This window comes from Carlito syrichta, unplaced genomic scaffold, assembly GCF_000164805.1.
Source record: "Carlito syrichta isolate Samal-C Ts95f unplaced genomic scaffold, Tarsius_syrichta-2.0.1 Scaffold314306, whole genome shotgun sequence".
NCBI lineage: Eukaryota > Metazoa > Chordata > Mammalia > Primates > Tarsiidae > Carlito > Carlito syrichta.
Window position 1 is genome coordinate 373,293 of NW_007258402.1, and position 12,564 is coordinate 385,856.

General features: G+C 37.5%; 1 protein-coding gene across 3 annotated transcripts in view; it reads right to left on the reverse strand.

Annotated features, from left to right (window-relative positions):
- Positions 1–12,564, reverse strand: part of SACM1L (SAC1 like phosphatidylinositide phosphatase) — a 65,991-nt gene that overhangs the window by 35,205 nt on the left and 18,222 nt on the right. For 2 of the 3 annotated variants that reach the window (XM_008071393.2, XM_008071394.2), the window contains exons 3-7: positions 10,679–10,753; positions 9,344–9,471; positions 5,551–5,700; positions 3,682–3,741; positions 2,787–2,820 (exon numbers count right to left, since the gene is read on the reverse strand). In XM_008071393.2, coding sequence (XP_008069584.1) covers positions 2,787–2,820; positions 3,682–3,741; positions 5,551–5,700; positions 9,344–9,471; positions 10,679–10,753 — 447 coding nt within the window. The remainder of the gene's footprint in view (positions 1–2,786; positions 2,821–3,681; positions 3,742–5,550; positions 5,701–9,343; positions 9,472–10,678; positions 10,754–12,564) is intronic. The other variant, XM_021719206.1, reaches the window with a different exon arrangement.

A 12,564-nucleotide genomic window follows, 5' to 3' on the forward strand; every position in this document is an offset into this window, starting at 1 on the left:
AACTCCTCTCTTTCATAATACATACACAATCAGTCAGAAAATTCTGTTAGCTCTGCCTTTAAAACAATCTAGAAACTGAACTTTTCTCAACACCATCACAGTCCTAGGCAACATCACCTCTCACCTGAATGACAGCAACTCCTCCTACCTGTTTCTTGGGATCTACCCTTGCTCGCCTTTGACCTATTCTCTACATCACGGTCAGAGTGATCCAATCTTATCATGCTAATCTTCTACTCACATCCCCCCAATAGCTTTTCATCACATTTAAAGTAAAAGTCACAGTCCTTCCCTTGGCATACAAGGCCCTGAGTAATCTAGGCCAAGCTGCTCCTCCAAACACAGCTCCCATATCTATCTCCCTGTCTACTCTCTGCTCCAGTCATGCCGTTACCTTGGGGTCACTGTACTGATCTTTCTGTATGTGAAGCAAGTGACTTTATTTCTAGTTAACAAACTTCATTAAACAAACACTCACTTAAAGCTTTAAATTTAAAGTCAAGCAAGTAAACCATTTCTAAAATCACTTAGAAGAAAAAGTTCTATAATCTCACTTAATAGTATTTGTCCATTCACAAACTCATTTTTAAAATAAAAAACAATACATCTAAATCTCTTAAAGCACTACCTAAACACCTTTACTCTTATTTTATCCTTAGAAGAACTTGGAAAGATCCAGGGAGAGGAAAAAAAAGCAAAACCAATAAACAAGAGTTTCTATCCTGAGATTTTCTAATTTTAATTCCCCCATAACTGTGGAACAGGTTTCCTCCATTTCTTTTCTACTTTTCTCTAAGTATAATGCATAATTATTTAATGAAAGCATATTAACATACTGAATAAATAAATCATAGATTGTTGTGTTAATAAGCTTCTTCAGTGTGCTTGTGAGAAAGATATCATCTTGGTTTCTACAGGGCACAATTCTGATTATAGTCATGAGTCACTTAACAGGGGTACATTCTGAGAAATGCATCATTAGGCAATTTTATACATCATACAGTGTACTTACATAAACCTAGATGGAACAGCCTACTACACACCTAGGCTATAGGGTACAGCCTATTGCTCTTAGGCTACAAACCTGTGTAACATGCAAGTGTACTTAATACTGCAGGCAACTGTAACAATGGCAAGTATTTGCATATCTCAGCATATCTAAACAGAAAAGGCACAGTAAAAATAAGGTATTATAATCTCATGGGACCATCATCATATATGTGGTCTGTAATAGGCTGAAATGTCATTATGTGGCACATAACTATATAGGCACTTATCAGCATATATTGTGCTCATTCTTCAAGAGTCAGCTCATGACCGGGTGCGGTGGGTCAGCCTGTAATCCCAGCAATTTGGGAGGCCAAGGCGAGAGGACTGCCTGAGCCCGCAGGTTCCAGACCAGCCTTGGCAACTTGGTGAGACCTTGTCTCCACACTAAATCACAAAAACTAGCTGGATGTGGTGGCATGTATCTGTAGTTCCAGCTACTTGGAAGGATCACCTAAGTCCAGTAGGTGGAGGCTGTGGTGGCCGTGAGTGTGCCGTTGTACTCCAGCCTGGGCAATAAGAGTAAGACTCCAACTCAAAAAAAAAAAGAGTCAACTCACTTTGCCTCCTTATTTTTATTATGATGTCTATAATAAAGGTATGTTTTTAAAATGATCCTATAAATAGTCATTACTCATTTTGCATTTGTACTATGTTATGTACTATGATTCTCCCCCTAAGCATTATTCTTTGTACTCCATCTATGTTCATTTTTCTATCACTATTTCAAATGACAAACACAATTTTTTTTTTGAGTTGAGAGTCTCACTCTGTCACCCAGGCTGGAGTGCAGTGGCACACTCATGGCCAACTCCAGTGTTGACCTGCTAGACTCCAGCGATCCTTCCACTCAGCCTTCCAGGTACCAGAACTATATGCGCATGCTATCACGCACGGCTAATTTTTTATTTGTTGTAGAGACAAGGTCTCGCAAATTGTCTGGGCTGTTCTTGAACCCATGGACTCAGGTAATCCACTCACCTCAGCCTCCCAAAGTGCTTGGATTATAGGCTGAGCCACTGAGCCCAGCTGACAGATAATTTTTAATGGTAATTCTCTTCTCCAAGTTGCTGGTCACCCTAGCATCTGAGTCTAACTTTTTTTAACTCCATCGCCCAGGCTGGAGTGCAGTGGTACAATAGTATCTCACTATGGCTTCAAACTTCTGGGCTCATGTGATCTTCCCACCTCAGCTTCCCAAGTAACTGCGACTACAGGACATGAGTAGCTGGGACTACAGGCATGCCACTGAGCCCAGCTAAGTGTTTAAACTTTTTTTAGAGACAGTATCTTGCCAAGTTGCTCAGGATGGTCTCAAACTCTTGCCCTCAAGTGATCCTCCTGCCTCAGCCAGCAACTGGGATTTCATGCATGAGCCACCACACCCAGCCTGAGTCTAATTTTAAAATTATACACTAAGGAAAGTTTTCATTTCAACATCCAGGTTCAAACTATTCTTATGCACTGATATGAGATAACATCAAATAAAGGCAAGATACAGTACACACATTCCTTCTCTTTAAACAACCAGCTCAGAAGGCTTGAGCAGAAAGAGAATAATTTAGTCTGAAGTGTTCACTCTTTAAAAAAAGGCAGTAAGTCTGATTTTCTTATCAATAGCAATTTCTACCAATTCTGAAATACTCTCCTCTTATGGACTATTTAAGACTTTCTCTAAATCTGCCTTATAATAAAATTTAAATAAAGACAAATTAAAAAGTAATATTATGTAAGGATACAGCCATGTAACACTGGAAGAGCAAACCGATGAACCTGCAATGAAGACATACAATATATTTAGAATCAACATAATTTAAAAGTAAAGAAGCAGCAGCATTATATAAAAAATGTTTACACATAGGGAGGTAATACACAAACATAACAAGGTAGTAAGCTTATGAGTAATTTTTAATTTTAAAGAAATTTCTCTAATCAACATTAAATATGCATTACATTCATTTGGGCTTGAATATTCACAGATTTGGAACACTAGCAAAATACATGAAGTTGCAGAATGTTTACCTCCTTTTCAGTCTTTGCCTACAACAACTTCTTTCCTCCAGGGAAAAGATATCCCCTGCTAAGTGCTTGCAGCTCAAATTACTTTTCCAAAAAGAGCATAGCAGATGACAAGAAATAAAGCAATTAGACAAATCTATTTACCTAGATTCACTATATCATGTTTCCCTAGCTGGGCCTCCTTGTTTACATCTCATTTGTGTAGACAAAGGACAAAAGAAGGTGGCACCTGTACACGTCTCTCCGAGGTGACTGAACGGAAGTCTCATCCCCACACGAAGACAAATACAAAGCTCTCCCCTTGGCTGGCAGACTTAGCCCTGGCCCCTCATCTCTCTGTTATTCATCTATCAAGACCCACTGTCTCTCTCTTAATTATACAAAGTAATGTATTTTTACTTAAGCCTGCTTTAGGAGATCAGAGTGAAACAACTAGGTTTCTTCAATCTAGAACAATGTGAGAGGGTAGACCTGATCAAAGTTTTCAAGTTATAAACAAATTTAAATTAGAATTACTTGTCAAAATTCTAGTGATTAGGTAATCATTTATAACACACACATTGAATTAAAGCCCGAACTATAACAAGTAAGCAGATTTTATTTCATGTACATTACCTCTGGCTGAGCAGAAAGTTCTCTTAGAAGATGACCATTCCATACAAACCGCTGATCTGCCTGAGAAAAAGTTTTAAAATGTAATAAAACATCTCCTGCCAAGTCAGTTTTCTATAGAAAGAAAACTACACCCATCAACGTCTGCTCCTGATGGCTAGAAAAGCAGGTTTCTTTGACATGCTCCAAACAGAATACCTCTCCCCCTCAAATCTGTCCCTCTTCCATGCATTTCTGTGTCACCACCTCAGTCCAGATAGACACCTAGGAGTTGTCTCAGGGTCGTTCTTTCCCTTACATTTAATCTACTGTCAAGTACTAAAATGCCTTCAAAATCTACCCTCTTTTCTACATTTGTACTTCCATCAGCCTTGGCCAACACGACTCCAGCCTAACTACTAAAACAGCTTCCCTTGTCTCCAGTTTTGGTGTTAGTCCCACCCGTTCCTCCATGATGCTGCCAGTGGAAGTTCTCTAACATGTTCTGTTTGCTATCTGCTTGAAATTCTTCCCTCAACTTTAGCTGACTTTTTTTTATTAGTTGACAAGAAATTCTCATCCCACCCTAACAGATGAGATGGTTTTTTCTTTAGCCTAGCCTACTATTGCCACCACCTCTGCTTGGAACCCTCCTCTCCCATTGTCACTTGACCAACAAACTCTCTTCATTAAGTCGCAGCTCAAAAATTACCTTCCTTTGTAAAGTTACCTTCTCTATAAAGTTATCCTGACATCCCCACACAGAGTGAGATCCTCCTTCCTTCAGGATCTCGCCTCTTTTGGGATCCTGATCCACACATCAGCCCCTGTTTGCAACTGATTGAACTACCACTTCCCCAGCAGATTAGAGATTCCCACAAGGCAGGGTACACAGCTTTTCATTCTGGGTCCCCATTCTAGTATGATGCCTAGTACACAGACAGCATTTGAGATGTTTGACAAACAAATGGAGAATGTAGCAACTGCTTTAAAAAGCAACAGCCCTCTTTCTTGGTTAGTCTACATCTAAACTTACATCTAAGCCTACATACAATTTTACTAGATTAAAAAATCTTACCCAAAAGACTCAGTCAACTAAAACATTGATTTAGGCTGAGCTATACGAAATTATCATTTTGGTAAAAATGGTCAATTACTGGCAATTTCATATGCTCCAACCTAATTGGTAACAGAGAGAAATCTTTTAAAATCTGTCTGCCTACTCAACACATCTAAGGTTTGTCAGCAAAAATCAAGGCAGCAAACCAGGTCCCTGAACAGCAAAAACACAGAAAGCCTAGTTTTAAAAACATATTCATCATTTTTTCAAAAAAACCAAAATCACCAAAAAAAAACACCTTAGAAGGATATTCTCCAAGTTCTTAAATCAATAAATTGTGACTTTGGTTACCTTTCTACCTACAAAAATTATAAATAACCATCATTTGCAGAAAAAAAATGAACCATTAGAACATTAATTTTATAAGCCTAATTATGTTAATGGAACTGCTACACAATAGCCCACCGGGAGCTAAGACATTACAAATGAATGCAATTCTAAAGATTTGACATCTCAGAGTTAACACTTGATAACCTTGATAATATTTATGCAAAAACAAATTGTGAAAGATTTTTCTCTAATTACCCACATGTATGTTTAGACTAGATTTCTTAACAACTACACCAGTGGTACTCAATCCTGTTTGTATACATATATAGATTTCAGGGACCACAACTTGGGATTGTGATGTATATTTAAAATGGGGTATGTTTTCAAAGCCCCATACATGATCCTAATATAGCCAATCTTTTAAATGGATAAAATAGAGGCATGCCACTTAAAAAAAGAAAACTAACAAAAAATAAAATAAAATAACTGAAGACCAAACTTACCCTTTCTAAGAGACTCATTTCTTGAAATTCTGGACTTGTGTTGGACAGTCGCTGCAAAGTATGGGTCAAATCATATGTTGTTGAAAAGTAAAATCCATCCACAGTCAAGACGTGGTTTAGCATTGCTAGGAAAGTTTTATTATCTTGTAACTGTAAACAAAGGGGGAAAAATCAGTATATCTCACAGTTGAAAAGGAGTGAACATGAGAAAAGAATGAAAATAAAAACCTCTAAGTTCATCTTCATTAAATACCACTGAGCCAGAGAGGGGTATGCTCATCATTTTCCCAGGACCTAGGATAGCTCCTCATACACAGAAGATGCTCAGTAAACACTGTAGTTCTACCTGCTTGATCAGATAGGATTTCTTCCCTTTGCATCCTTCACAATTTTTACTCTAAAGGGCAGAAGAGCAGGAATGATGGCTCTCACTTGTAATCTCAGCACTCTAGGAGGCAAAAGTGAGAGGACTGCCTGACCCCAAGGGTCGAGACCAGCCTGGGCAACTTGACAAGACCTTGTCTCTACAATAAGTCAAAAAATTAGCTGGGCACGGTGGTACACACCTGTGGTTCCAGCTACTTGGAAGACAGGTAGAAGGATCAGCCTGGGCAACAGAGTGAGACTGCAACTCAAAAAAAGAAAAGGGCAGGGGGGCAGAAGAGTGATTTTAACAAAACATCACCTTAGGTTATGACCTACTGTGTGCCAGAAACTTTCCAGCTTCTCTTTCATCTTTAGAACAACCCTGATAGGTTAGCACAACTATCCTTATTTGACAAACGAAACACCTAAACACATGAGGGGCACAATAACACAGTAAATAACAAGAGAGTAACATTATCCTCATTCTCAAGAAACTTCTCTGGTTTGGGTTGAATGGGAAGTAAAATGAAATTATTTTTCTTTAAAACAATGATTAAAAAGTTCAGTAAAAGCAATTTTACCTATATATTTTTGGATAACCATTTTAAATAGCTTTTCCAATGAATAAAAAGGTTGATGTTTGTTTTTATCCTTGTTTTAAAAAAAATTAATGTTAATGTTTAGTGGTTTAATGATCACCAAATTATAATCTACATGCTCAAATCTATATCCTACAAAAGCAAAGCATATGTAGTAAGCAATGCTAAAATTAGCTAAGCGGCCTGACAACAAAGTATAGCAACCAAGAAGAAATTGTTCAAGTAAATATTACTGGGCTACTAAATGAATAGAGCCATTTTTATTTCTTTCAAATACCATACCTAATAGAGAATATGTATATTGATGTATATATTCTTGATACATATAGTAATAAAGTTCAAAAAACACATCCTACAGTTTTACTTAGTAAGACAGCATTATAATTTAATTTTTTTTAAGTTTATCATAGGTAAATTGCATGTTTTAAAATAATATGAATCCTTTCAGAAACAAACCCTTTTGTAATCTTGGTTCAAAATACAATGTAAAATTTTTAAATGGCAAACATGGTAAATTAAATTACATTTAGAAAACAATTGCTCTCAATAGGTATAAATCTCTAAATATAGTGTTGACTTAAAAAAAGTAAGTTTCATAAACCAGAATGGCTACAATATTCATGTAAGTTTTATATACACTTCAAGCAAAAATAGATATGATTTGAATATGAATATAGGCAATCTTTACTTGGTACAATGGGGTATGACTATAAAAATGACCACGCTATTTTAATCTTAATAATTTCAAATTATCTTAACAATCAACTGAAAAAACTATGGTTGTTCTGCGACCTTTAAAATTTTTTTTATCAAAGCATTTAAAACTCTCTTAAGTTACAAATGCATAGAAAAATGAAAAAATAGTAAAACTAATATTTATTTAGCACACTATAATCTAACATTAGAAACACTGAGAATTAAAAATACTTTCTTTTTTTTTTTTGAGTTGGAGTCTCACTCTGTCACCCAGACTGGAGTGCAGCAGCCACTCCCGGCCACTACAGCCTCGACCTGCTGGGCTCCGGCAATCCTTCCACCTCAGCCTTCCAAGTAGCCGGAATTACAGGCATGTGCTATCACGCCCGGCTGATTTTTGATTTATTGTAGAGATGAGGTCTCGCTGCCCAGGCGGGTCTCGAACCCGCAGGCTCAGGCAATCTACTCACCTCGGCCTCCCAAAGCGCGGGATTACAGGCTGAGTCACCAAGCCCGGCTAAAAATGCTTTCTTTGTAAAAAGTTTACCAAGAAAAACCTGAACAGTGCTTGCCTTCTTCTTGTCATATAACTCATGACAGAATATTTCTTCTATCCTGGTGAATTGTTATATACCTTTCTAAATCTGAACCAGCTCCTGACATCTTATCTTTTGCACTTCAATGTTATGAAATATCTTCAAGGGATCCTTTAATTGAAGTATATTGCAGGAATCACTTCCTCTGGGACATCTTCATCCTTTTCATCACAGCCACTCTATCATTAATGCCAATAAGTTCACCTTGACTAGACCTTTTGCTGCATATTTAGAGTCTCCTGAAGCGTGACAGTGTCAGCATTCCCATGGTCAGCTACTTCTTCTATGCTCCATTTTATGCTCAATTTCAAATTTCCTTAAAGAGTTGTCACTTTTTGTTTCTTTGCACTTTCATCTTTGGTGGGCTAATTCTTCAGTTAATATACTGTGGTAACTGAAATCTAAACCATGTTGCTGGGGATTGGTGTTAACTAAACCATGGTAACGGCAATCTGTACATACAAGAGGGAGGACTGCCTGAAAATATACATACACATCTTGTAAACACACACACTCATATTCACATGAAACCTAAAGAAAACGTCTCTCTGGGAAAAGAGAATGAAATGAGTAAAACTTTAAAGGTATCAAATAGGCCAGGCTCAGTGGCTCAGCCTGTAGTCCCAGCACTTTGTGAGGCCAAGGTAAGTGGACTGCCTGAGCCCTCACTTTGGAGACCCGCCCAGGCAACTTGGCGAGACCTCATCTCTACAATAAAAATAAAAATAAAAATAAAAATAAATTAGTTGGGCGTGGTAGCGCGTGCCTGTAATTCCGGCTACTTGGAAGGCTGAAGCGGAAGGATTGCCGGAGCCCAGCAGGTCGAGGCTGCAATGGCTGGGAGCATGCCACTGCACTCCAATCTGGGCGATGGAGTAAGACTCCAACTCATAAAAAAAAAAAAAAATAGCCAGGCTCGGTGGCTCAGCCTGTAATCCCACACCTTGGGAGGCTGAGGTGAGTGGATTGCCTGAGTTTGCAGGTTCAAGACCCACCTGGGCAACTTGGTGAGACCTCATCTCTACAATAAAAATAAACTGGCCAGGTGTGGTAGCGCACGCCTGTAGTTCCAGCTACTTGGAAGGCTGAGGTGGAAGGATCGCCGGAGCCCAGCAGGTCGAGGCTGCAGTGGCCGGGAGCGCCTAATGCACTCCAGTCTGGACGACAGAGTGAGACTACAACTCAAAAAAAAAGTATCAAATATTATATCTCTTTACAAAGAGGATACGAAGTTAAACCTGGTGTTGAGTACATATGCATTTTGTTTTCCCTTTTCTTCCCATACAAAATTTCATAATTTAAGAACTGAATCATTAAAAAAAACAAGAGCAATAAAATATATGAACAAGTTTTTAAGAATATTTTTTGTGGCTAGGTAGAAAAGTAGGTAGAGTGATCTTGCTCTATAGGTTGCTTAAATAATTAAGCTTAAAAAAAAATCTATCAAACACTTTTTGTATTTTGCAACAACCTCCTGCCCTGCCACCCATGGTACTTCTTTGAGTTTTGCAATTAGTAACTATTTTCAGGTCTTACCTGAATATCAGTTAGGTGCAACATTGTCTTCTTATAAGAAAGGATATCAAAATCTGTTGCTTTCCAGATTACATGATTGAAAAATTCACCTATTTTTGTCTTTTTGGTAATGACAATAAGATAATTACCTGCAAAAAGCAAAGCCAAATACAAACACATAATTACAAAAAGGCAACTGTAAAAGCAAAAGTAGGAGTTTTTATTGTCTAAAGGCTAGCAGAACTCACTGCCATACTGTGCTCAGATAAAAGGCCCATTTTTTTTCAAGCAATCTTACAACTTATGAAAAGATTTAGAAAAATTCCTATTAAAAGGTCAAATTTTTCCTCAAAAAGGACAAAAGCAAAAGCTTTTGATAGCCAAAGGAGTCATCTTAGTAGATGAGAAGCAGAGACAGAAAATACTTATCTCTCTCCGTCACACTCAAGGCAGACAGGCCTCTGCTAAACATTTCCTAGCAGGTAGCTTAAAGCATTGCAGGTCACAAGATCTGACTATTATAGGGCAATGTCCCTTCTACACTACTCCTATGTCCTTCATGTCACTCTAAATAGTAGAGAAGGGCACTGGGGCAGTATAACTAACTACTACAATTACTACAAAGATGAGTGGTTAAGAATCAAGGAGTTATCACAGCATCATGTACAATACACCACCCCTGATCCTGGCCACCTCCTCCCCCAACAGAGTAATCTTTTCCCACTGGGTTAATTCTTAAGGTTTGTTCAACACTCTATCCACAAATGCCTTCTCTCTCCTAGAACCTGTGACACTGTTCTGCAATAATTCACTACTTATATGCCTCTCTCACCAGACCATAAAGTGCAGGAAAAAAAGGACTTTCATCGCCTAACTCAGCATCTAGCTCAGTGCCTGAACCAACAGAACTTTTAGAAGTTCAATAAAATAACATTTAGATAAACAAAAATCACATTCTTAATAACTCAGAACCAAGTAATAGTCTCTCTGACATACACTATCATATCAGTATATGGTTAAAGGTATAGAATATACTGGTCCATCAATGCATTAAAATTTTTATTTAAATACTCCTAGAATTTATGAAAAATATCTAGTTGACTAAGAATTTCAACTCTAGTTGAAATAAAACAAAACACAAAACTTTTTTTTTTTTGTAACAGAACTTCAGACTAATGAATTTAACTATTTGGTAAATATTGCTTTTTAAATTAATAACAAATACCTAATCAAGAGATGTACTGCCTAAAGTATGATATGAAGTACGCCTTCATCTTACACTCTAATTGTCAATTTAACTACCTTCTTAATTACCTTTAATTACTTTTTTGCTCATCTTAGCTTATTTTCTCTTACCTGCCACCAAATGGATTGTGCCCAGTATACCAAATATTGGTCTCGTGACAGCTGAAGGAGGAACATCTTTCTTGACTTTAAAAGAAAAAAAAAGAAAGATCACATATAAAAAGCTCACCAATGGAACGGAAATTTAGTTTGATTTCAATAGTTACTTCAATTAAATTAATGTGCTTGATTTGTTCAAAATTCCTTCATTAATGTTAGGCCTTCATTTTGGTAGAACGTAAAAATAAAGATGTCCACGTTACATATTAAGTAAAGGCCTCTGTCTGTCTAGAACATGGTGTCAAAAGTAACATGCTTCAGCTTCCTCATCAGGTGGGTTATTTCAACTATATTTATTCAACCCCTTGCCAGAAGCTATCTCTTTAAGAGAATTAGACCGTAAATAGAAGTGGGAGTCTAAGATAAGACTTTAACCTTAATATGCAACTAACAGAATTCAAAAAAGACCTGCCTACCCACATCTAAGAATGTGGGAAATGGAGGCAAAGATCCAAGGGAGGAAGGAGGGAGGAAAAGCCTCCTCCTCGTGTGTAACCACAGTGTATAAAGATGCAGGGAGGCATCCTCGATAACCATGATTTTTATCAGTATCGTCCTTGTTACTAAAACAGTAACTTCGATGACAGAGTTAATTTCACAATTCTTAAGCTTTAAGCCCACATGTTTCACAAAACACATTTTGCAGGACTCTAGTTTAGAAAATAACATCAAAAGGGGAGGAGGGACTTTCATGGTCAAACAAGCTCCCTTGCTGCATCCCGTATTACCTCTAATCCCTCTCTGAGAGAAAGAGTCACATTGCACATTAGGAGAATATGGCTCTGAGAAAGCCCACAGTAAAAGAAAGCTGTTTCATGTTTAATCAACAGCCTCCTAAACTTATGTGGCTATAAACTTTTCTTTCAGTTATGGCCTATTATATCCTGAAACTTATTTTAGAAACTTTGCCGTACATTTAAGCCCTGGTTCTTAAAGTCAGTTATAACAATAGTTCTGTTATTCTAAATAATTCTGAATAAGGTCTAAGTTTCACTGTTGTTGCTCTTAATAATTCAATTTATTTAGCAATGCTATGTCAAAATTAACTAACATAAAAAAGACGAATGCCAGTACAGTGAAAAGCTCAGAGAAAATTCTGAATATACTGAGATTACGTGATAAACTTAAATTCTCTACTGACAGAGCTATAAGTTATATTAACTGGAGTGTAATACCAACAAAACTGTGATAATTCAATAAATGTTAGTTTTTCATGGAAGAAAAAACAATCTCTCCATGGCCACTGTCTGCATTCCTAATGACAAAAAGAAACAGGTTAAGAAACTGTCAGTAACTCAACCCCCAATCGTCACTGACTCTGGGTCAAAGTACTCCATCATGTGCCTAGTGATGACTGCTTGGTATCATCATCTTTACATTCAAAACATTCACAACCTTTAGATTTTGGTCTACTCGAATATGCCTGTAATATCTAACTATAAATAAAATGAAAAAATGTGCCTGTAATATCTACCTACAAGTAAAGTGAAAAAATGTGCCTATAATATCTACCTACAAATAAAATGAAAAGTAAAAAGCAACCCCCTGGGTCCCCTCCCACTGTGGGAGCTTTTCTGTCTTCTCAATAAACCCTGCTTTCTAAAAAAGGAAGTAAAAAAAGTAAAAAACAGCTGGGCATAGTGGCTCACACCTGTAATCCCAGCATTTTGGGAGATTGAGGCAGAGGATTGCCTGAGCCGAGGAGTTTGAGACCAGTTTGGGCAACTTGGCGAGACCTCATCTCTACAATAAATCAAAAAATTAGCTGAGTGTGGTGCCACGCACATGTAGTTCTAGCTACTTGGAAGGCTGAGGTGGAAGGATCACCTGAGCCCAGT